General features: G+C 37.3%; 1 protein-coding gene across 5 annotated transcripts; it reads left to right on the forward strand.

Moving 5' to 3' along the window:
* Positions 1–13,472: 13,472 nt before the first annotated feature.
* LOC147476177 (bystin-like protein) lies at positions 13,473–23,100 on the forward strand. 5 transcript variants are annotated; one of them, XR_015207260.1, is made up of 12 exons: positions 13,476–13,879; positions 13,965–14,091; positions 14,480–14,531; positions 14,633–14,960; positions 16,640–16,719; positions 16,816–16,863; positions 18,076–18,222; positions 20,813–21,071; positions 21,257–21,329; positions 21,408–21,480; positions 22,146–22,243; positions 22,716–23,100. XR_015207260.1 is itself a non-coding variant. In XM_086581737.1 (11 exons), the coding sequence occupies exons 1-10, from the start codon at positions 13,532–13,534 to the stop codon at positions 22,220–22,222; spliced, it is 1,353 nt and encodes a 450-aa protein (XP_086437863.1). In that variant the 5' UTR covers positions 13,473–13,531; the 3' UTR covers positions 22,223–22,243; positions 22,716–23,100. The 5 variants fall into 5 exon arrangements, 3 of the variants coding, with proteins under 3 accessions (XP_086437863.1, XP_086437865.1, XP_086437866.1); XR_015207261.1 differs by having other exon boundaries at positions 13,477–13,879; positions 20,902–21,071; XM_086581737.1 differs by lacking the exon at positions 20,813–21,071 and having other exon boundaries at positions 13,473–13,879.
* The last annotated feature ends 311 nt before the right edge of the window (positions 23,101–23,411 follow it).

A 23,411-nucleotide genomic window follows, 5' to 3' on the forward strand; every position in this document is an offset into this window, starting at 1 on the left:
TGGCACAGCAACTACAAGTCCAAAAGCTCAAAGCTCATAGTGACTCACAGCTAATCGTCAAGCAGATCACCAAAGAGTATGTAACAAACGGAGCAAATCTGGCCAAATACGCTCAAGTCATCAGTAACATCATCAGCTCGTTCAAAACATTCTCCTTGGAACACATTCCGCGAGAGGATAACAAGTATACAGACAGTCTGGCCTTCTTAGCCTCGAAGACCCAAAAGACATGTCCAACCACAGTCTACATTGACATCCTGGAGAGACCCGCATACCAGCAAGAAAGTGTCAAAAGTCTCACAGACTTTCATCCCTCATCCGAAGAAGAGATCACTCAATCTTAGATAGGCCCATTTCTAAAAAATTCTTACATAGTGAGCTCCCATCAGAAGCAAAGACCGCTCATGCGATAAAATTCCAAGCTCCTAGATACACCGTAATCAACAGACGATTATTCCGTAAATCCGCAGGATGACCCCACCTAAGGTGTATAACTCCACGCGAAAGCCAACTCATCTTTGTCGAGATTCACAAAGGCGAATGTGGCAACCATGTAGGAGCAAGATCTCTGGCTCACAAAGCAATCGCCCAAGGGTATTATTGGCTAGGCATGCACATCGAGGCAAAGAAGTACGTTCTCAGATGCCACCAATGTCAAACATTTGGACACAACCATCTAAGTCCAGCATGAGAATTGATCAACATAGCCAGCCCATGGCCCTTTCACATGTGGGGGCTAAACATCATGGGACCATTTATCCCACAAAAGAAAACAGGGCTCAAATACGTCTTAGCAACCATAGATTACTTCACCAAATGGGTCGAAGCAATCCCACTAGTTCAAGTTAAAGAAGTCCACGACATCAACTTCATATGGACTAATATCATCACAAGATTTGGTTTACCCCACACCCTTGTCATGGACAACAGAACTCAATTTGCTAGCTCACAGGGTCAAGGCATTTTTGCAAAAATGGCGCATCATTCAAGCATTTTCTACACCTAGATGTGCACAAAGCAATAGTCAAGCAGAGGCTAGCTACCAACAAAGCAATCATGGAAAATCTCCAAAAGAAGTTAAAGAGCAAGAAAAGCCAATGGCCATAATAACTCGAGAACATTCTATGGGCATACCGAACAACAGCCAGAGCCAGTACCAATAAGTCTCCTTTCACACTTTGCTTCGGAACAGAAGCAGTCATACCATCAGAACTCACAATCACAACCACACGTTCTGACATCGTCGAATCAGGAGAAAATAACAACATCTTGGCAAAAGATGTCGATCTCCTAGAAGAGCAAAGGGAAACAACTACAATATCCCTAGCTCGGTATCACCAAACAATCTAATGATCTTACAACAAGAAGGTCATCCCAAGATCTTTCCAAGGTGGCTACCTAGTCCTCAAAAAGACACTAGCTCCAGCCAAGCTTAACCGAATATGGGAAGGCCCCTACATTGCTGACAAAGTCATTGGAAATGGAGCATACTGGATTAAAACTCAACTCGGTGATGTGCTTCCCCGACCTTGGAACACAGCTCTCCTCAAGCGATTTTATCAATAATCTTTCTCCAGATGTATCACTCAATATGAATAAAATTTCATCAGCATTTCGAGCACAAATGTCATCTTTGCATTATATGAGTACCACGCATCTTGCACTAGCTACCCGACCTGTGACGTCAAAATGTTAGATTGTACACCAAAGACGGAGTCAAGAGCAACTCACCTACAATTACCACACAGTGGTTAATTACCAATCAAATCCAACCCAAGGTCCCCTAAAAGGACCCTAAATCAACTTAACACCAATGCCAGGGTTAAGCATGATTAAACTATAAATTCCACACAATTATCAGTCAAATACAAATATTTGGGACCCCCAAAAGGACCCAAAGTCAACTTAAGACTTTGAACAGGGTTAAGCTTGGCTCAACTATAACTACCACTCAAAGGCTAGTTATCAGTCAATAAGAAGTTCCCCCACAAGGAACGACCTAATCAACACACACGAGGAGACCTAGGTGACAGCTATGCTCATCTAATTAGGTCGTGAACCAAACAAGTTACAACCTTCAAACATTTGATGATCTACCATAGGTCAAACAGGACGTCGAGTTCACTACCATGCAGCACAAATCATCGAACAACAAATCAAATAGCAATAAAAGCAATCACTGGCATGCAAAATTCAAACACAATCTCAACAAGTGAGTAATTTAAATATTTCTACTTACATACAAATATAGTTAGATACTAGAGCCCCCAGGTTATCCTGAGAAAATGACATTAGTACCCCTATCAAAAATCAAAATTGTCAATATCAGTTATCAGTATCAACACAACAAGTAAAACATATAGTTCATCCATCATCAAAACAACTAACAAGAAAAGGTAGATCAATTGACACAAGGAAGATTCTCCACATTCAAAGGATCCAGTTGGCAGCCCTCTTCACCAACAGAGCTGCAGGTCGGATTATTACTTGCATCCAACACTTCGAGAGAAACATCTTCAGTGGGCTGAGTAGTAGGAGCAGCACCCAAGTCAGCTGGTAGATCAGGTCGTCTACTAGCATCTACAACAGCATTATCCACAGCTACTGTTGCAGCCCCACTTTCGACCGACCTCTTGAGGGTTTTATATTTACATTCTAGTTCCATGAAGTCATCCACTAGAATGTAAACATCCCCACTCTCTACCAAATCGACCAGGTCATTGTATTCTTTTTGAGCCTTTTCAGCAATGTCCTACGCTCGCTTGGTCTCATTAACCCAATGTTGAACCTCCACCCTAGAAGCATCAAGTGTTGGTTGTAGCAAGGCCACCTTCCCAGCCAGATCCCCGACCTGTGACCTTAGCCCCGTCACTTCAGCCCTCTCCACCTCTTGCACAGCCACCAACTTGTCATAAGCCTCTTTAGCCGCATCCAGCTCCTTCTTGTACAGGTCGGAGATAGTGGACATCTCCCTCAGCTTCCTATACATGGCCAAAACTTGACAAAACCAACAAAATAAGTTAGGTCGGAAAGATGCTAACAAAACATAAACAGAGATCAGATGGACACTTACAAAGCACAGGGAGCGATCCATATCTCTCAGGTTCGCCCCCAGATCCTTCCCAGTCTCCAACTGGAGCCTGTCCCCATCCAGGGCAACACTCTCTAACAGTCCTCCAGCAACTGATGAAGACTTGAAGCTACAATCCAAGTTCTTCACCAGCTTGGTCAACCCACTCAATGGATCATAGTAACTAACCACCCGATCCAGGATGGCATCAGCACTCTTCTCACTTGGGGTCATACTCCCCCTTTGCATTTGTGGGTAGCAGGCTCAGTCTCACTAGCCTTCTTCTTGCCCCGGGCATCAACTGCCAACTCCTTCAGGTTCATCTTCTTCAAAGGAGCTCAACCTGAAGAAGTACGACCTTCTCCAGCACTAGGTCGTTCCTCAGACTCAGTTTGGAACCTCTTCGCCCCCTCAGGCTCAGCCACCTCAAAGCACCTTTTCAACTGAGACCTCCGAAAAGGAACATCAGCACTCCCCCAACACTCCCACTAGCACTACGACCAGCTCGATCACCATCGCCCCCCTCAGAACATCTTGGAGCAGAACGGCAATCAGCAGCTCCTCCAGCCATTCTCACTCCATTAACAGGTCGTACCTTCTGGCTCTCCCTCTCCATCTCAATGTCCGAGCTAGAATCAAAGATATCAAGAACAAGCTTACGAGCCCTTTTCTTCTACTCAGTTTTCTTCTTGTTAATCTTCACATCACCACACTTCTTAAAGTAGTAAGTAACCTCCCCCAAGATAGCTTGTTTCTCCTCCCAACTCAAACAAGCAAACTTTTCTATAACGTCAAGTTGAGGACGACCCTGAATGGAAACCTCTGCACAAAAGAAAACAAAAATATCAGAACGTACGACATATCAAACACAAGACTTACATACGACCTACAAAATAGCTACCTACCAGCCCACTTTACAGAGCGGGTATTCAGCTCACACGCAGAGGGGGTGTAATTACCCACAACCAACAACGGCCTGCACCCCCATTCCTCCTTACTCACCCCCACAATCACAGCAGACTTCCCCCTTATGACCTGCAAACTACAGTTCATTGCAGACGATCTCTTCACAGAGAAATGCTCCAACACATCTCCTAAACGGATGTTATAACCCCTCTTATTCAACAAATCCAACACATGGAACACCCTCCAACTATTCCCCACGAACTGACAAGGGGCTTTTCCACAAAAATTTAAAACATCAACAATAAGATGAGAAAAAGGCAACCTCATCCCAGCCTTTAACTGCCCATAACAAACCACCACTCCCCCATCCGGAAGAACATAGTCACTGTTATACAACCTCCTCTCTCCACTCAGGTCATACACGGCTAGATCGACATTTACCCAACCAAACTCCTCCTTTAGATCAGCATAAAACAACCTAGGCTCCAACTCCTCAGCCATCGTCTCTGCTGAAGAAGACGATGAAGCTCTAACTCCACTATGAGCTTTAACCTCATCATCCCCATCACTTACCGTTCTCTCTCTCTACTGATCTACCTCCACTTCCCCACTCAAACTATCATTGGTCATAGACATTATGAAATCAAAAAGAAACAAAGATCAAGTTTTTCAAAGAAACGCACCTGCAAAACAAAAGGACGAGAAAGGTAGGTTTGTTTTTCCTTTTTTTCTCTCTGCTTTTTCTTCGCGTGAATTGGTAGAATGAAGAACTGGAAGGCCTTTCCCACACAAAAACCCTTTGGCTACGCAAACCTTGAGAAAAACAAACCTTTTTATATTCCCACAAATGCAATGATAACTCGCCCACAAACCGCCGTGATTTTCGGCCCACAAATCCATCCTAACAATTCCCGCACATTTTTCAAAAGAGAATTAAACCAACTAGCTGTCCGACACGTGTTTTAAAGCTTTATTTTACCCTTCCTTTTTCACACCACAATTGTCCAAGTAACGGATAAAATAAAAGGGGCTATGTAAGTACCATCCGTTCTGCACTACAGTGCACGTGTCCACACACTAGGTCGTACCAATCCATCAGCTTGTACCTATCCATCAGAGCATACCAACGACCCAAACCCAGGTCGTCCCCAGCATCAGTTATAGCCATTTATAGAAGCAAATCAACTAGCGCAATCCTGGAGCTCAATCAACACAACAATCAAGGAGATATTTACTTTGTAACATCAGAATAATGGCGAATCATCAAGATAGCACACAAAGTGGATCTACACTTCATAACGGCCTCGAGCAAATAAGGAAAGTCAGCTCAAACATCTATAAGTAGAGAGAGATGAACTACGTAAGACTTGATTCAAGTTTACCCCAAGAAACTTGATACATAGGCAACTCTTATCCCAAGAAGAGTGCAACCATTCCCTATCAAACAAATCATCAGGTTGTTGTCTCCTAAACACCAAACCTCTACATTGACTGTGCAATACGAAAAATATTGATCTATTGAATCTGCTGGGCTTCCGTTTGCTAGCATTTGCAATGCACACATTGTTTTGCCACGTGACGACAAATCGGGTTTATTGGCTGCATCATATTTCTTCATCCAGGAATCATTATATATGTTCTTTAAGACCACTCATAATCCTCGAGAATAGGTGACTGCTCATTCTGTTGCGTTTTCGAAATAAAACTTCATCATATGTGAGATTCACACCGAAATAATCAGCCTTTTAGAGAACATTTCCCGTTGCCCTATTACGGTTCCTATAAGTGCGTCCTAGGATAGACCTAATACGGATAGTTGGTTGATTAGAGTTTTCAATGATATAAGCTGTTGTAACAAAATTAAATTGAATTGCGAGTGTAGCTAGCTGTCAACACTTCTTGTTCATGCATGAAGTGTCTTTCAATACGTCGTCTTCTCTGGGAATCAGAATCATAATCATTATCACTATTATAATTCATTTTGCTAGTAAATAAATTATGGAAGAAAAATTGAAAATATTCAGAGAAGTTGAGTTATGTGAGAGAGCAAATTGGTTTATGTTATATATAAAAATAGTTGAAATCCACGACTTTTATGTATTATAATTTTACACTTCTTAAAAGAGATTATGCCCTTGGTATATGACATAATTTCTTAGTCAATTATGTATCTTGCACACACCCCAATAAATAGATTACATGCATGATTCATTTCAATCTTGCCCACAACCCAATAAGTATTGTTTGACATTATTCATTCCAATCTTGCCCACAACCCAATGACCCTAATCAATAGTGTACAAACCACAAGAAAATAAAATCCAATAATTCAATCTTATCAACCCAATGACCCTATAAAAAGACTGTCTTCATCTCTCTCTCTCTTATTCCCACAAACATCAATAATACTTTATTTCTGTATTATCAATAATATTGTCTTCATCTCTCTCTCTCTCTTTCAGTAACAATGTCAAGCAGGGGAGCATCCTTTAGCGTTGATGAAGACACAGTATTATACCAAACATGGTTAGATAATTCAATTGATCCAATTACCGGAACAAATCAATCAGACATGTTATAGGATAAAATTAAAGAACAATTTGAGAATCAGATGATGATGCGGGGTTTTACAAAGGCACAAACTATGAGAAGTGTTACAAGTCGTTGGCAACTTATAAATAAAGCAGTTACTTTATTTCGTGGATATATGTTTGAATCAAGCCGAAGATATGAACAGATCAGGAACTAGCAAAATGGACATTGTAAGCTAGAATATATATATCAATTATTTAGCTAGAATATAATTGATTAAACTCAAAACTAATATATTTTTTTTCTTTTACAGATGGAGCAAGCAAGGAAGTTGTATGTTACCAGGTCTTCAGATAATAAACCCTTCAAATTTGATCATGCGTGGTTTATATCAATTATTTAGCTAGAATATAATTGATTAAACTCAAAACTAATATATTTTTTTTCTTTTACAGATGGAGCAAGCAAGGAAGTTGTATGTTACCAGGTCTTCAGATAATAAACCCTTCAAATTTGATCATGCGTGGTTTATTTTGAAATACTATGAAAAATGGGTGCGCCATTCAGTTCCTACTACACCTGGTTTCTCTCAAACTAATTTTCACAATGGGTCTCCAAATCCATTAAACGAACAAAATGGCATGGGGGGAACACCTAATTCTGAAATGCAAGGACCTGGTTCATCAAAAAGACCGGATTGTGGAAGAGATAAATCACAACAAAAAAAAAAGTTGATAGTCAAAACAAATCTTCTCTCAAAGAATTAATGCGACAATCTCAACGGGCGATGGAGGCCATTGAGGCAGCGACTGACCATATAAAAAAAATTGCGTGAGACATTGGCGTGGGAAAAAGAGATCATGAGCACAAATACATCGACTATGACACCTGATAAGAGCCCAAAACTGTAGTTTTAACCCTTTAATAGTCATACTTTTAGACCAATTATATGAGTAATAATTAAGAGTTAACACTGATTACGTGTTTTTATGCATTTCAGGCTTCAAAGTCCATTATGTGTAGAAATGTGCCACTTTAGCGAGATAAAGGAGCAAAGGTCGGTTACTAAGGAGTTCCGTGATTAAAGGCCAAGTTTCGAGAAGACAAAGCCTTTCTAAAAGCCCGGTCAAAAGCTGAAAAGTCGACGCTGGCGTAAAACAAAGACACAAAAAGTCGTGAGAACTTCCGAAGGACATATCTTTGGACTCAGACCTCGGAATGGGGCCTACCTTATGTCAAAACGACCGGCTCGGAAAGAGCTTTCCAATGGTCTAAGCCTTGACCCAATCAGAGGAGCAGAAATGGACGGAAAGTCTGTTGAAGCCAACTGCAGCTGAAGAGGCCTTTCTGAACTGAAAGAATTGGGTTTTGGGCCTGATTCTCTGGCCCAAAACATGGCTCCAATCCCATGCACGATTTTTGGATCTGAAAGTATAAAAACAAAAGCTTAATTCTTTGTTGAGAGTAGATTTTTAGGTTAGAAAATAAAAGTAGCTTAGAATAGAAAGTAGCCATTAAAATAGCTTCTAGATCTAGTTTTTCATGTAGATTAATTAAGTTTAGTTCCATTTCAATTATTGTATTAGATTAAACATTTGAATCTTGTTCTTCATTTTGATTAGATCAATAAAGTAGTATTTTTATCAATTTCGATTTTGTCATTTCCATTTCTAGATCTAATTTCAATTCCTGTCCTTATTTCATTTGAGTCATTAAATTAGATTTCATTATTGTTTAATTAAGTAAATTTCAATTCTTTATATCATGTTTAGTTTAAATGTAATCGAAATGATTAATGAATGATTCTCGGCTAAACCTCCATTAGAGGGGGTTGAGAAGCCTTGATGAAAGCTTGATTCCGATTAACGTAGATTCGTCGTAATTTCCTTTCCACTCTATAAACGTTTAGTTCACCATGAGAATGGGTTTAATCGTTCACATGCTAGTTATTAATTGGTAGAAATGCCATGTGTAATTAGGGATTAGGAATAACCAATTGTTCTGCGAAGCAGTTCAATTCGGATTACGACGATTTGTAGTTAATAGGATTAAGTTGAGTTAAGGTGGAATCAATTCCCCTCTAACTCCTTATCATCGAATCAACGTAGCATTCCCTTAGTTATTCCTATCGTCGACTAGTTGCATTTCGTGGGTAGTTGCATCGTAGTCTAGTTGCCTTTTTCGTAAATCTCTCATTAGACTTTAAGTAGATAGTACAAACACGTGAGAACACAGCATGCGGAAGGACTAGGAGTGGAACGAATCACTCTACTCCACTATATCTCATAGGATTGAGAGTAGAATCTTTGATAAACATAGGCATCATAAATTAGTTTAGTTTTACTTGTGTTTGTAAGTTTCATCGCTTTATTTCGTAGGTAAAACTATTCATTTTATCTTTTATCAACACCTCAAGGAAAAGAATGGTACAAAAACACAAAGAAACAAATCTTGAAAGATCAAACTCTTCGCTATGCACGAACTACTTCAAGAAATTTGCACTTTGAAAAATACGAGGAAGAAAGCGATTGATTAATTTGATTAAGTATTTTAAATGCTTCGTCCGTATTTGATGCATTTTTAATGTATTTCCTTTTAATTTGTTGTTTTTTTTTATTTTCAATAAATGTTTTATTTCAATAATTAATTAAGTTGGTGCAAATTAGAATGAATTTAATCTTAAAATTGAATTTAGAACAAATATTATAGAAATACAACTAAAGCACAAAAATATAAAAGGGTAGGATAAAATGGTAATTGCACAAACTAATTTATTAAAAAAACTTAAAATAGAGAATTCAATTCTAACCGCTACTGTGAATAACGGGTGGAAATATAAGTTGAAATTCTAACCGCCACAGTGACAAGCGCGTAGATTTATTTCAAAATTAAATCGAAATTCTAACCGCTACCCACATAGGCGTGTAGATTTATTTTGAATTTTTTCTCTGGCTACCACTCGTTCTGGCATGCAGAGCATACACTATATCGTTAAAATTGGTTGTATACATAGTGAAACTTATACCGATAGCATTGGCGGGTTAACATTTTGGCGTACCATTTGATCACATTTTACGTGAAATTTGGTGTTTTGCCTCACCATTAGACTTAGCCTAACTATAAATAAATGTCTAAATCCCACAGTAGATGGCGCATCAAATTGAAAATGTTTTAGCAGAATCGTTTTCGATGGAAACTATTGTTTTTAGCAATTTAGTTTTTTGTCTCCTATTTTTTTTCATAATTAGCTATATTGTTTAGGAAAAGTTGGAGACTGTGAAACTCTAAATGGGATTGTTTTTTCGTAATTAGCTAGTGTTTAAGAAAAGTTAGAGACTCTATAAAACTCTAGATGAGATTGTTTCCTTATTTATATCCTACTTTTTTCGTAATTAATAATAGAGTTTAGAAAAAACTGGAGTCTCTGCGAGAGCTCCAAAAAATAGATTGGTGAGGGTATAGATATAATCTATACAATATTTTTAACCCCGCCATATGGCTGGGATCTTTCAGATTTTTTGTTGGAAGGAAAAGGCTTCATATTAAGAAATCACAATCTAAAATGTACCCCAACAATAATAGGGAACGCAACACACTTAACAAACATAGACAAAAGAGACACTGCTAATAACAAAAAACAAAGACCTAATTCTGTATATAAGTACATATTTTTTTATCACCACTAAATATAATATTATTGCATAAAGGGTCTATAGAGTCCAAAAACATAGACGGGCCACTTTCAACTGCAATCAAACTTTCAAAACTAAATATTACTAAAAGTATTTACATGTTCAACTAAATGGAACAATTTCCAATTAATCAAGATCATTGAAAGTACTTCCATAAATGTTTTTATTGTCACCTTCAAAGAGGGCATGATGTAAGTAAGTTCAGCTGCTTAGCAAGCGTAGCACCGCCACTTCAAAAAACTCCTACCCGCAAACCCATTAACAATGTAATTATGATATAGTATGCATCAATGAAGAAGTAATGAGCAGTGAATTTTTTGTTTATTTTTTTAAAAGAAAAAAGTGGAAAAACGTACCTTTGAGTACGTTTTGGGAATAACTGGTCTTGGATGCAATTCAGAAATCCTTAGTCTACCATCCAATATGCCTCCTACAACCCATTCAAAATGTCAATAACCACACACAAAGAATATATAATAAAGAAAAAAAAAACATATATATCGTACAATAGTAAATTGTCATTATCCTCTTTGCAACATTGCATTTACCAAAAACAACGTCACTAATATCGTGGAACTGCTTCACAATGAAATCCTAATCTTGCCTCTTGATCTCACATTGATTAAATCTGTAGGAATGCTTATTATACGTACAAAAGTAAAGTGCATCATTAAGCCACAGAACCACACCTTTAAGGTATATAAGAAGAAAATTATGGATCATAACACAACATAGCATATTATTCGCATTATCAAACAAACGTATATAGCTCGAAAGAATGCCGAGAACTCCTTATTTTATGGAATTGAATTTAGTGCATTCATAGATGTAATTACCACAACATCTAATACTTATTGGAAGCATCATTTGTTGATTTTTGGTTTGACGTCTTCTTGGAAGTAGAGATTCAGAGATTCCAAACAAACAAATTAATTTGCTGAAGGAAAGATTTCTAAACCGACAGTCAGGCACATTAAATTGTTGAATGAAGATAACAAACTATTAAGCTAATTACTAATCTTCAAGTCAAGCTCTCCTCTTGATCTGACCGTGCATACTGTTAATTGCTGATTATTTGGACTCATGATGTTGTAATGTGTATCGACGACTTCTTCATTTCTAGCCTTCACCATTGTCGCTTATACATATATATAGGATTCACCTCCGCTACCCAATGTGGCCTCCTCGTTGGAAATTGCTTACGTTAGGCCATACATAATGTGGCCTCCTCACTGGCAATTGCTTATAGACTCTTTCTATTTGCACCACTAATTTACAATCTACTTTCCTTCCTCATGCTATTTAGAACACATAAACAATGCGGATCAAGAAGACGAAAAATAATGTGGATCAACTGGTGATACCACTCAGTAGCTACTGAAATCAATGGATGTACATTGTATCAGCAATGTTAAGTAAATACATAATTGGTGTATAAAAACTACTAAATCCCCAAATCAAGACTTCTTCAATTGAAACAATATTATATCATAAATCCAGAGCCTAAATATTACAAAGTATTCAATCTAAGATAACCTCCTGCAAATAGATAACTAATCTTAAACTGGAACATAAAATAATCAAATATGAATTTTAAGAGTGTAAATCATACTTATTCTATGTTGTGTACTAGTATTTGCCCATGCCCTACGCCCCCAATTTTTGTTTTTAAATGAACCCATCAACAATCCATAAAAGTTCAGCCCAAAAACAGCCCAGGTCTTTTTTTTTTTGGGGTGGGAGAGGTGAGAAAAACTTGTTAACTCACCCCAGAAAAACATTTTAGTGGCTATGGTTAGGGGGTGGCACAACTACGTATCACCTTATGAAGTGGAATTTGTCAACCCACTCCACCCTTCTTTGTTATATAGAAAATTGGCGTATTGCTTTATTCAATTAATCTAAATTAGTATGTATTGCTTCATTAATTAGAAAATCAAGTTAATTAAGCCTTTTTCATATTCTAGATATAATCATTGAGTATGAATTTGTAGCACTTTGTTAATTATGATCATGCTCAACAATAACTGCACAACTACTTGAAACTAAATAATTAAAAAAAATCTATAATAGAATGCAGTAAAAAAAAAACAAATAGCAATACGCCATAAGGGGAAATAATGTAAAAATTGAGAGAGAGACAAAGAGAGTGAGTTAGGGTTTGAAGCACACCTTTAAACATGATCCATTAGTAGCTTTGAGACGAAGTGGAGTAGGTAGCTTTGGGTTTAAACTTTTCTATTAGTTCGAAGAGTTTGTTGCATTGATTATGATGAGGAGAAGATAAGCCAACTTCTGTTTAGAAGTGGCGACGAATTGGGTTTTGCTATTGCCTCATGAAAATTTTACAGAATTTTAGTGGAGAGATGAGTCTACGTGACAATTTTAGTAAATCCACGTGGGAGAACTCTGTTATAAGAAATTGCCGCCTAGGATAGTGATTATCCAACTCAGATGTATTCTACTTTAATATAGAGAGAGGTGATAACAAAGAAGATAAGTGTGGGGCCCGCAGGGCCTCCATCCTACGACTCTAAGCCTTTAACTCTATTTTTTAGGCTTATGACATGGACAAATGTAGGGTTATCTAGTGGTATGCTGTTTTAGTGATCTCAAACAGACTATAAGATCCCCTCTTTTGTTTTAATTTCTTCTCCAAACAAACTAATGAGATGCTCCATCACTCTCTTGCCTCATCCCTACCGCAATCATCACTCCTCGCTTTTGTGCCAAAGGCACGCAAATCTGTGTCGTACGACACAGGCAAATACTAGTATATATCTAAGGAAGATATGTCCATATATACTCAAAACAAATCCCTTGACGTGTGGCTTACTTGAGCCTAAAAGATGGCCAACATACTTATGTGACCTGGAGTACAACATTAGCACAAATGGTAAAAAGTAAACAAATAGACCGGTATGAGTACCTACCAATCCAAATCATTTGAAACCCCGCAACAACCCACCCCAAAAGTTTGGAAGATCCTCTTTGCTATGTGATTCCAAACTGTGGACAAGTTAATTTTGTTTGCCACTCACTAGTCCCTATATATACAGTTATTGTAATGGAAACGATATTCGCAACAAAATAATAATTTTCCAGACCAGTATCGATTGATTATTGTAATGGAAACAATAGTCTGATCCATCACACTGCAGACCACCTCCTCATTCAATGGGCCCCCACTAGCTTGTCGGCCCAACTAAATATGGGCCGGACTTTAAACATATCAGGCCCATTAGGGTTTTTCATCTCATTCTTCTCACAAAACCAAAACCCTGTTTCTTACAACAACTGAAAAACAAAAAAAAAACTTCAACTCAATTCAATGGCAAAGAAAAGAGGAAGAGACCAAGTCTCAAAACACCAACAAACATTCCTATCCCAACAAGAAGACCATCCAATCTCCAAAAAAAAGAAACCACGTCCACCAAAACAACACCAACAAGAAGAAAAATTCATATCAACTAAATCAAGTCGTAAAATCTTAAAAGAAGCTGTACTACAACAAAAAGAGATAGAAAAAGAAGAAGCAATAAATAAGGACGACCCATTTATTAATATAAATGAACAGACAAAGAATGTTGACTTGACTGATACTGATACGGATGATGATAATGACGTGGACAACTTTACTGGGTTTTCTGAGACCCAAAGCCACTATGAAAATTACAATGTATGTTTTGAAAAGAATGGTGTTGGTTTTTTTTTTATGAGGTATGGTGAGTGATTGGTTTGTTTGTTGAATTTTTTTTTTGCAGGAAGAAGTTGATGAAGCGGAAGAGAGGATATTGGAACAGTTTATGTCGAATGATGTGGGCCCGCAAAGGACGTTGGCTGATATGATTATTAGTAGGATTAAAGAGAAAGATGAGCAGGTTTCTTCAGGTACAGTTGATGGGCGTTTTGGTTATTTAGATGCACTCAAACCAACTCAAACACATAGACACACACACTTACTCACACAGAGCTAGTATTAGCACTAGTGTACTGCTGATTACATTGCAGAAATTTTGAATCCTGTTTAGTAATCCTCTTGACTTGGAAATTTTGATTGCCATATGATGACACTAGGGGTTTTGCTACCATTTCTTCTATTGTAATGAGATGATAAGTTGGACATGTTAGATTGATATGAACTGTGTCGTACGTGGTAGCACTAGTTAGGAAGAGTGGCGCGACACTTGAAAAGCGTCAAATCCATTTCTTTTCGTGTTTAGTACTCTTTTAACAATTTTGATCTACTAATTTAGTTTCCTTGGTTGATATTTTGCAGAGGCGCGACCCCTTCCTAAAATGGATACAGCCATCATAGATTTATATAAGGGGTATATGAGATTTATCTCTCTCTGAATCTTACTATTACTTTTGTATGTTATCATATAAAATGGAGGTTCTTTAAACAATGTTTGAAAACTTTTTGTTGCAGAGTTGGTAAGCTGCTTAGTAAATATACTTCCGGCAAACTTCCCAAAGCATTTAAACACATCCCACATGTAAAGGGTTGGGAGGAGGTGCTTTACTTGACCGAACCTGAGAAATGGTCAGCCAATGCAATGTTCCAGGCGACAAGAATGTTTGCTTCCAATTTCCCCCCCAGGGAAGCCAAGCGCTTCTACAATCTAGTCTTACTCCCAAGGATTCGAGAAGATATTCGAAAGAACAAGAGACTCCATTTTGCTCTCTTCCAAGCTCTCAGAAAGTCTCTTTTCAAGATAGCAGCTTTCAACAAAGGAATTTTGTTTCCACTGTGTGAGGTATGCAGATCTGTCAACAACTTCTCATGTAATTATGATTATTTATTACTCTTTTATCGTGTAGTTACTATTTTAAATAGGTCAGGAAGAAAGCTAGAGGCATATTTCATGTGGTTCGGTATTGCCTTCCTGTAAAAGTAGAACTATTCCCACAACCCTAAAAGATAAAATAAAAGACAAAGATTGTCAGTGCCTGAAACCAATTAACTGATTACTATAACGTTTCTCTTCCAACAGTTTTGGGCCCTATAGAGTATTAATGCATTGTCAGAATGAATCAGGAATCAAATCTAATAAGGAAAAACAGCAGGTTTTGGTTTTAGAATTTTTGTAGGAGTTTTATCCCACTGAAGCTCAAGAATGTCTTGAACCATTTATGTTACTCAATGACGAGTCTTTCTGCGAGAAAGAATTTATGGTACTCTTGAATCATTTTATAATAAGTGAGTTGCTTTGGTTGAAAATGAAAGAAAACCATTAGTCTAAAATGCATCGTTTAAAAGAACGTACTGTGGTTCATGCTTTGAGGTGCGCTTCAATCTAAGGCTTCACAGACAAAAAACACACTGAGGCTATAGCCTCTGAAGTCCTTTTTATGCTCTGCTTTGTTTTTATTAAATAAAAGCCTACCTATTAAAGTTGAATAGTACATATAAGTCCCATGCTATAAATAGGATATGTTACCCTACACCCATATTTAGTGCACGATCATCCCTAAATGGCTATACCTATGTCTCTTGCTTTGTTCAAGCTTTCTGTGACAGTGTCACTCACAAGGTGAAAACACTTGAATCCTTAATAACTTTTATGCTTGGTCAAGGAAATTTGTTTATCACATGAGGTTTTTATATTTTTTTATTCATTTATCTGTTTTCCTAGAGTATTTGTTATTTTTTTTGGCCTTCCTCCTCGACGCCTATATAGGCTTAAAGTTGTCTTCTTGAACCTTGCTAAAACATCGTTTTAGAACATAGAATTATTGAAGTAGGTTCTGCTAATATTGGGTGTTATGGTGTTTATCTCATGCTTCCGAGCTAAGCTTGAGGGAGAAAGCTACATTCTCAACTTGTTGAAACAAAGAGCCGATTGCTCGATCAGATAGATAAAGGGATGTATGCCTGTTATAGCATGTTGTGGAATATCATATACAGTCAAAGGTGCAGGAGCTAACTACGTGGTGGAGGTGAGCCAGGCGGGCTAGGCTACACTAGGCGCTTGGGCCAATCCTAGATCTTAGGTAATGGGCTAGCCGCCTAGGCGGCCTTTGATTGCATGCATTGTATGAAACTTCTTCCAAAAGTTGAACAAAATATTCTCTATGTTTAAACTATGACGTCAATATGTTATTATTCTATGATGTTTTGTTGATTAATGAGCTTGGTGAAAGGATGAATGAGAAGCCCGGATTTTGGAGTCTGATTGCACACTCCAAAATAATATTAGTGGGGGTACTGTGGTATTATATTAACTAGAAACATATAGTTGGAAACTTGCTTTAAAACTCAATTATTCTAATGGTTAAGCAACTCTATGCTGTTAAGATCTAATAATTATCCTTACCTAATTATCCTCCCCCCTCCCATTATGATCAGAAAAAGAAATAATTGGTAAGCTTCAACAGATGAATCATCTTTTTATTTTTCTAACTTATGGATCTGTTATTCTGTTTCCATTTACAGTCTGGGACTTGCAATTTAAGAGAAGCTGTTATAATTGGCAGTGTCATTCAAAAGAATTCTATTTCTCCACTTCATGCGGGGTAATGATAATACTCTTAGTGACTTGATGTCTTCAGCACTTGAAGTTTATTTTCTAATGTTTGTTGCATGCTAATCTTAATACTTTTTTTGTACAGGGCTGCTCTCTGTACGCTTGCAGACATGGAATATTGTGGAACGACTAGGTAATCCAACTTCTGAATCTGTTGTTTTCTGAAATGATGTATGTCAGCAACTATAATTTGGGAACAATATTTTGTCTTATTGATACCTACTCTACCAAATATATAAAAAAAAATGAAAAATAGTGAAAAATATAAATGCAGAATAACAAAAAGAACAGTATAAAGGAGTAGGTTAATAGTTCTGCATAGTGGAGTGTTGATTTAGATATTATCTGTTGGAATAAGACTTGACGAAGAAAAACCACTAATTTGCGCATCTCATTGTTGTAAACTGGGTTGGGATTCTCTTAAACGTTAAGCGTGTTTAGTGTGAGTCTATCACTACGTTACGTCAGTATATATTTGTTTTACAGGTAAAAACTAAAGAAAGAAAAGAAGGAAAAAGATAAAATCACAAGTGACAGGAAGTAAAGAACTGAAACTTCGTGACAGGACATCTTGTAGCTACTTATTGTCATGCAAGCACTAGAAAATGTTCTCATAGTACATGTTGATACCATCTGTTAGAGTTACTTCCAAAACTAAATAAGACGGTTTTGGGAGCTACATCATATGTTCACTTAGCCGTCGGGTCTTTTGGTTTTTGGGAGGGGGGGGGACTAAGTACAAAAATCTCTTTCGATACTTTCTATTTTTTGGCTCAGTAGAATGAAATATCATTGATGAAGTGAAAGTAGGCTGAGAAGGCCTACAACACAAGTGAAAAGAAAAAAACGCAATTACAAACACTGAAATGCCATAAGAATAACCAAAGAGAAGTGCCCATCACTCCATGTCTAAGAACATAATACGATCCCACCTAACTACAAAACACTCTCTAAACTGTTTGAAGATATAGACCACTGAAGCAAAAATGTATTTATCGAGTAAGTAAACTCCTTATTTATTTCATTTTAGTGTGAGGAAAGGATGATGGTGCATGAATCGGTTTAAGTTTGATAACCTAATCTGTTATTGAGCTGATTAGTGTCCTATTAACTTAGTCTTTTGTGTCCCACCCTTCTAGACTTTTAGATTTTTCGTTGAGGTTATAGTGATTTTGTGGTTCCTTCCATATTTTCACCTTTAATGTGCTCTCTTCCTGGATCTTAATTGTTAATGTTTTTTGTAAACTGATTCTTGTTAGTATAATGCTGAGCTGCAAATCATTTGACTTTTGTTGTATATAATTAAGTACCGTAGAATTTTATGTTTCTTTTATACGTGTTGCAGTTATTTCATAAAGATTCTTCTAGATAAAAAATATGCTCTGCCGTATCGTGTGCTTGATGCTGTTGTTGCTCATTTTATGCGATTCCTTGATGACCAAAGGGTTATGCCTGTAATATGGCACCAGTCCCTTCTCACATTTGTGCAAAGGTTAGATTTTTCTCTTCTATTACTTTTACAATGCTTCACTAAGAAATAAGAATCATTTATGCTTGTTGCGAATAAATTTTTCTTTAAGCGGACGGTGTTTAGCGGCTTATTTCTTTTCACCCCTCTAAACCCTAAACCCCACTTAACTTTGAATTTTTGTGAGGTTATCTCATTCTTTTTAGTGAGTGACTAATTTCCTTGTCGAGTCATTACATTTCTAGACTTCCCACTTTATTAAACCCTTTTACAAGTAATTTTGTTTCACTAATCATATTTTGGAATGCCATCTACCAAAAGCATTGTACAAATTTGTTGTCTTTCTGTTTCATGGATGTTTCATAAATTTCTTGTCTAGAATACCACCTCCCCCCTCACTGTAGCATAGTAAAGAGCTATGCTGTCAAAGGCGTGCCAGGTGGAGCGGTGGACTGTGCACAAACTCCTAGGCAATTCCTTAGCAAGGCCAAGTCGCCATGCTACATTGTTTTTCAGGGTTCCCATGTTCTACCAATCTTATGAACATAATTTTGTTAAACCTTGTGAACATAATTAGGTTTCGTTGTTTTTTTTTCTCATCTTTTAGTTGGGCTTTAATTTTTGAAGGGAAAAACCAGTATATAAATTAAGCCAAGGTATGCTAGGTGGTTCCTTGGAAAGGCATTGTGGTTCAGTCAAAAAGCGCTTGTAGGCATTGCCTTTGACACTGTAGGTAAAGAGACAAATAATGAATTTGTTTTATGCAAGTTTGGCAACTCAAACTTCCCATACCAGAATGTTTGGAGCAAAAAATGTCCCATGGAAGGTTTGTTTTCGCGTTTCGACTCATTCTTGAAGGGGGCAATTAACAACAGAAATTCAAGGAAGAGGGGGAGGGGGAGGGGCGGTGTGGTAGGATGGTAAGAAAAAGGGGCACATTAACAAAGCATAGTTTTAGTAATAGGGGTAAGATGGTGTAGTAGACGTGTAATGTGTGCTTGAGATATGAAAACATTTTTTGAACCTTTTTTCTGGGGTGCAGAATTTCTTAGTAGATGTGAATTAAATGGTAAAGTAGATTTGTAATGTGTGTTCAAGATACTTTAGCACCTTTTTCTAGAGTGCTGAATTGCTAAGAAGATATTGAGTATCTTCTTCTGCCCTTCTCACCGTAATTGACACTTTTGATGGGCTGTGGGATATGTTTTTCCAGCCGCCAAAAAGGTGCCTTTCTATTGCAGTCTGCAGCTCAGCTTTTAGTCAAATTATAGCTAATGCTGTGACTTTGTTTATCTGGCTTGAGAGAAGCCAGTAGATTCTATGATTTTCAGCAGATCATTTGTACTTGGAAAGCTGTCCTTTGGGCGTTGGTATGTGATGAACTTTTATTATTAGAAAACTTAGGTTTGATAACATTGTAACTGGCTGGGATTATGTGGTTCAACCGTGAAGTCATAGTGTTGTTTATGTAAGCTGGGATATCGTGTGGGTCTCACATTATTGTTAATTTTTTTTTTTTTTTTTTTTCTCGGTAAAAGTGATATTCCATTAAAAAAAGAAAAGTAGGCTGAGAAGGCCTACATTACAAGAGAACAACCGAAAAATAAATATTTACAAGCGATGAAACAAACCATAAGAAAAAAACAAAAAACCCCTGACATGCACCGTCACCCCATGTCTAAAAACATAAGACGATCCCATCTAGCAACAAAATCCTCAAAGAAGCATCCTCTAAACTCTTTGAAGACTTTAGACCACCGAAATACCAAAGCTTTTATCGAGAGAATTGTCTTCTTACGCGAAATAGAGATGCCATCAAAGTGACGACGGTTTCGCTCTAGCCAAATGCCCCACATGATCGCAAAAGGTAATAAGCTCCACATGCGATTTCCAGAAGAAGAGAAAGGGTCATGACTCCAACCTTTAAGCAAATCCAATACCCGGCCCAGGCATACCCAAGTCATTCCAGACTCTAAAAGAAAAGCAGACCATATTTTCCAAGAAAAAGGACACCAAAAGGAAGAAGCACCAGCATCAATTTGTGTCCCTACTTTTGTTTTAAACCTTTCTATTATTGTATTTTTTTTTGTTCCATAGTCCTCTGATGAGTCAAATTGTTCTATCCTACTAACATCTGAATTTGCACTTTGAAAAAAAGTCTTACTTGAGACGAAGCCTTTATTTTGTTTCAGTTCTAGCTACATGCTTATTGAGCATATTAAGTCTCTCATATGGCTTGGCCTACTTAACTTAAATCAACTTACCATAAGTTCTTTAGAGTAAAAGAGTTAATTACTGAAACAAGGAAGTTTTAGATCTTGGGACCAAATTGCTTGTCGGTTGCAATCCAATGTTTCTGTTTCTGAAGCTCGGCTTTGCATTACCTAGAGTTTCTGTATTTCTGTAGCTGTCTTATACTTTTGATTCTTCCTGCTTTTACGTTTCTCATTCTGCTGTGATCAAGAGAAGGATTTGTTTGAAAAGGCATTTACACAAGGGCCCAAAACTTCATCTGTGTAAGTAGGTAGGGCACACTAACTGGCATGTAGCCGGAGACAAACTGAACTTGTAGTCAGTAAGATTTGCTTAATATGAAATATGACATTTCTTGTAGCTATGCTGTCAAAGGCGCCCATTTGATAGGCGCTCAAAGGTGCCAATTCCCACAACGATCTGAAGGTACCAATTTCGTGAAAATTGCAGAGGCTCGTTGTCAAAGGCTAAGACACGGTGCCGGTTGGGAAGCCCAGCGCCTCCCTCCCGCACCTAACAACGTAGTCTGGTACCTCTTTTTAGGATGACAGCTGGAGCTAAAGACCTTTCTTATGCATCAAACTATCTGGAAGTTAAAACAGAAATGCTACATATTACTTGTGTGTATCCTCTTTCTGATATTTCCACTTCTTATCATTTCATTTTAACTGTAAAATGTGTCAGAATCACAACTTAAGCCCTTTGTGGTGTTTTGTGCTTCAACTATTTTAATTATGGATTTTTGTTTTTTTTTCCGTTTAGTATCATCGGTTGGCATTATTCTAACAAAATTGTTTCCCTACAGGTACAAAAATGAAATAACAAAGGAGGACAAGGATAACCTTGACTGTCTTCTTCAACATCAAAAACATTACCTGGTAGGAAATTGACATGTGGACAGGTAGTTTTAAGGCTCTATTGTAATATTGTGTATGATTCTTATCTCATTATTGTAGGTCACAAGTGAAATCAAGAGGGAACTGAAGAATAGCCGCAATCGTGGAGAGAAGGAGGATCCCATGTCAATAAATATCCTTGTTTCCATGTTGATTTTGTTCTAACTTTTATTTACTCGCCCGAAAATCGGATGTTCTACCTCAGTACCTCTGTTGTACTTATTATGTTGGAAATTTTTAGACAGACCCCCACTGATCTATGGGAAGTAGACGTGTACCCCTAAATTGTTTGAAATTAGACATGCCCCACCGCAGTTCCAAAAGTGGACCTACACAATGAGTTAGGGGATTAGAATTATGGATATCATATTCACATCATGGTGATTACTCTCAGATAAAAAAAAAATCTGTGTTGGATGATCGGGAGATCATATCCAGACAAATGCTAGCCCATAACTTATTGCATAGGTCTGCTTTTGTGATGCCGTGGGAATTTTTGTCTAATTTCAAACAATTTGGGAGTGCATTATTTTCATAGAGAAATGATAAGATGTCTGAAAATCCCTATTATGTGTTTCAGAAGGACTTTATCTTGGTTTCATAGCATAATGTAGAATCAGCTTTAGAAAACTGTGGTTTCAGCCTTGCTGGGTTTTTTTGCTAGGGCGGGTCCTATATAACTCACTAAATATAAATATATCAGCTAAGAAGCACTACTAGAGCATCATTACTTTAGCATCATTCTTCAGTGCTCTAGTAAATTTTGTGGCCATCTCTTGTTTCCTTTGACAATCCTACTATCTCCTGCTGTGATCACTAGAACAATTGAAGAAGATAGGTTTGATTTTCCAGATGTACCAATGGAAGAGGACTGAATGCGACAGCCAGCTGTTCAGGTGGAGTCCTTGTTAATTTGTCCAAACACTCCATTAATACTTATTTTTTATAGGGTATGCTTGACTTATGGATAATTGATTTTTCAGAAGCATCCCCATAATGCTTATCTCATCTGAGTTAGCATTCAAATTGTCCTTTCCATGTATATTTATTTTCATCCAATTTTCTGCATATCACTATTACACTATCCATGTTCTCCACAGATTATGGTGGGAAAGTTTACCGAAAGTTTCTCATATATCCCTCCATCTCCCTCCTTATTCTTTTCCCCCTTTCCTTATTTTTCCAATTTCCTCTTCTATAGTTTAACTTTTTAAGCAATTTCTGGAAAATTTGGGGAAGAATAATTAAACGCTCCTAATCTAAAAGTTGGGATTCAACTTATCTGAAATTCTGTTAGCTTTAGTGTGCTAGTATATGCCAGATAGGGTGTTGTGTCTGATGTTTGAAATTGGTGTTTGATGTATACAGGTTTCTGAACGAAATTGAAAGAGATAGGAACTTGACGTTATAACTCTTTCTGCTAAACCAGAAATATAAAGCTTCAAGCTTAAACAACCAGAATCCTGTTGAGCTGGCCCAGTTTTAAGTAAGACTTCAGACGTTTGATTATAGGAAGTTTGTAGAGCTATGTGATTAAAGAAATGTTATGATATGTATTAATCAAGCAAGGGAATGGTGGTTCCATATCTTATCCCCTCCCCCCTCCGGGTTAAAAATGAAGTTTGGAATTGTTTGAATATAACGATTGATTCATTTTATATATGTTTTTGGTCTCTGTAAGCGGAGCGATTGATTCATAGACCCTATACAATTTTCCTTTCTAATTTCATGTAATTCAGTGTCTCTTTTTTCACTACGTTTTTTCTTCTATTTGATTTACTACAGTAGTATGTTAAGTTGGATATAATATGGCGTAGAATTATTTAATTGAGCATTTTATAAGGGGACTTTCATAGTTTCATCAGCTTTATCTGGTTCTCGTATTTGAGAGAATAAGAAATCCTGCCTACAGAGACTGAATTATGATTTATGCATAAAAACACGATATCTCGTGTAAATTATGTTTTACTTAATAACATGATATCTTCTGTCCCATGATGGTTGCCACCACCACCGCAGCAACAGGCAACCACCTCTCAGTAGCCAAAACATAAAATAAAAATA

Source organism: Coptis chinensis, chromosome 9, assembly GCF_015680905.1.
Source record: "Coptis chinensis isolate HL-2020 chromosome 9, ASM1568090v1, whole genome shotgun sequence".
Lineage (NCBI taxonomy): Eukaryota > Viridiplantae > Streptophyta > Magnoliopsida > Ranunculales > Ranunculaceae > Coptis > Coptis chinensis.

Bases quoted from the DNA above. Each gene is read 5' to 3' on its own strand.
- LOC147476177 (XM_086581737.1), top strand. From the start codon at position 13,532: ATGGCAAAGAAAAGAGGAAGAGACCAAGTCTCAAAACACCAACAAACA. The intron at 21,330-21,407 runs GTAGGAAATTGA...TCATTATTGTAG, and splicing joins AACATCAAAAACATTACCTG to GTCACAAGTGAAATCAAGAG. The intron at 21,481-22,145 runs ATATCCTTGTTT...TGACAATCCTAC, and splicing joins GGAGGATCCCATGTCAATAA to TATCTCCTGCTGTGATCACT.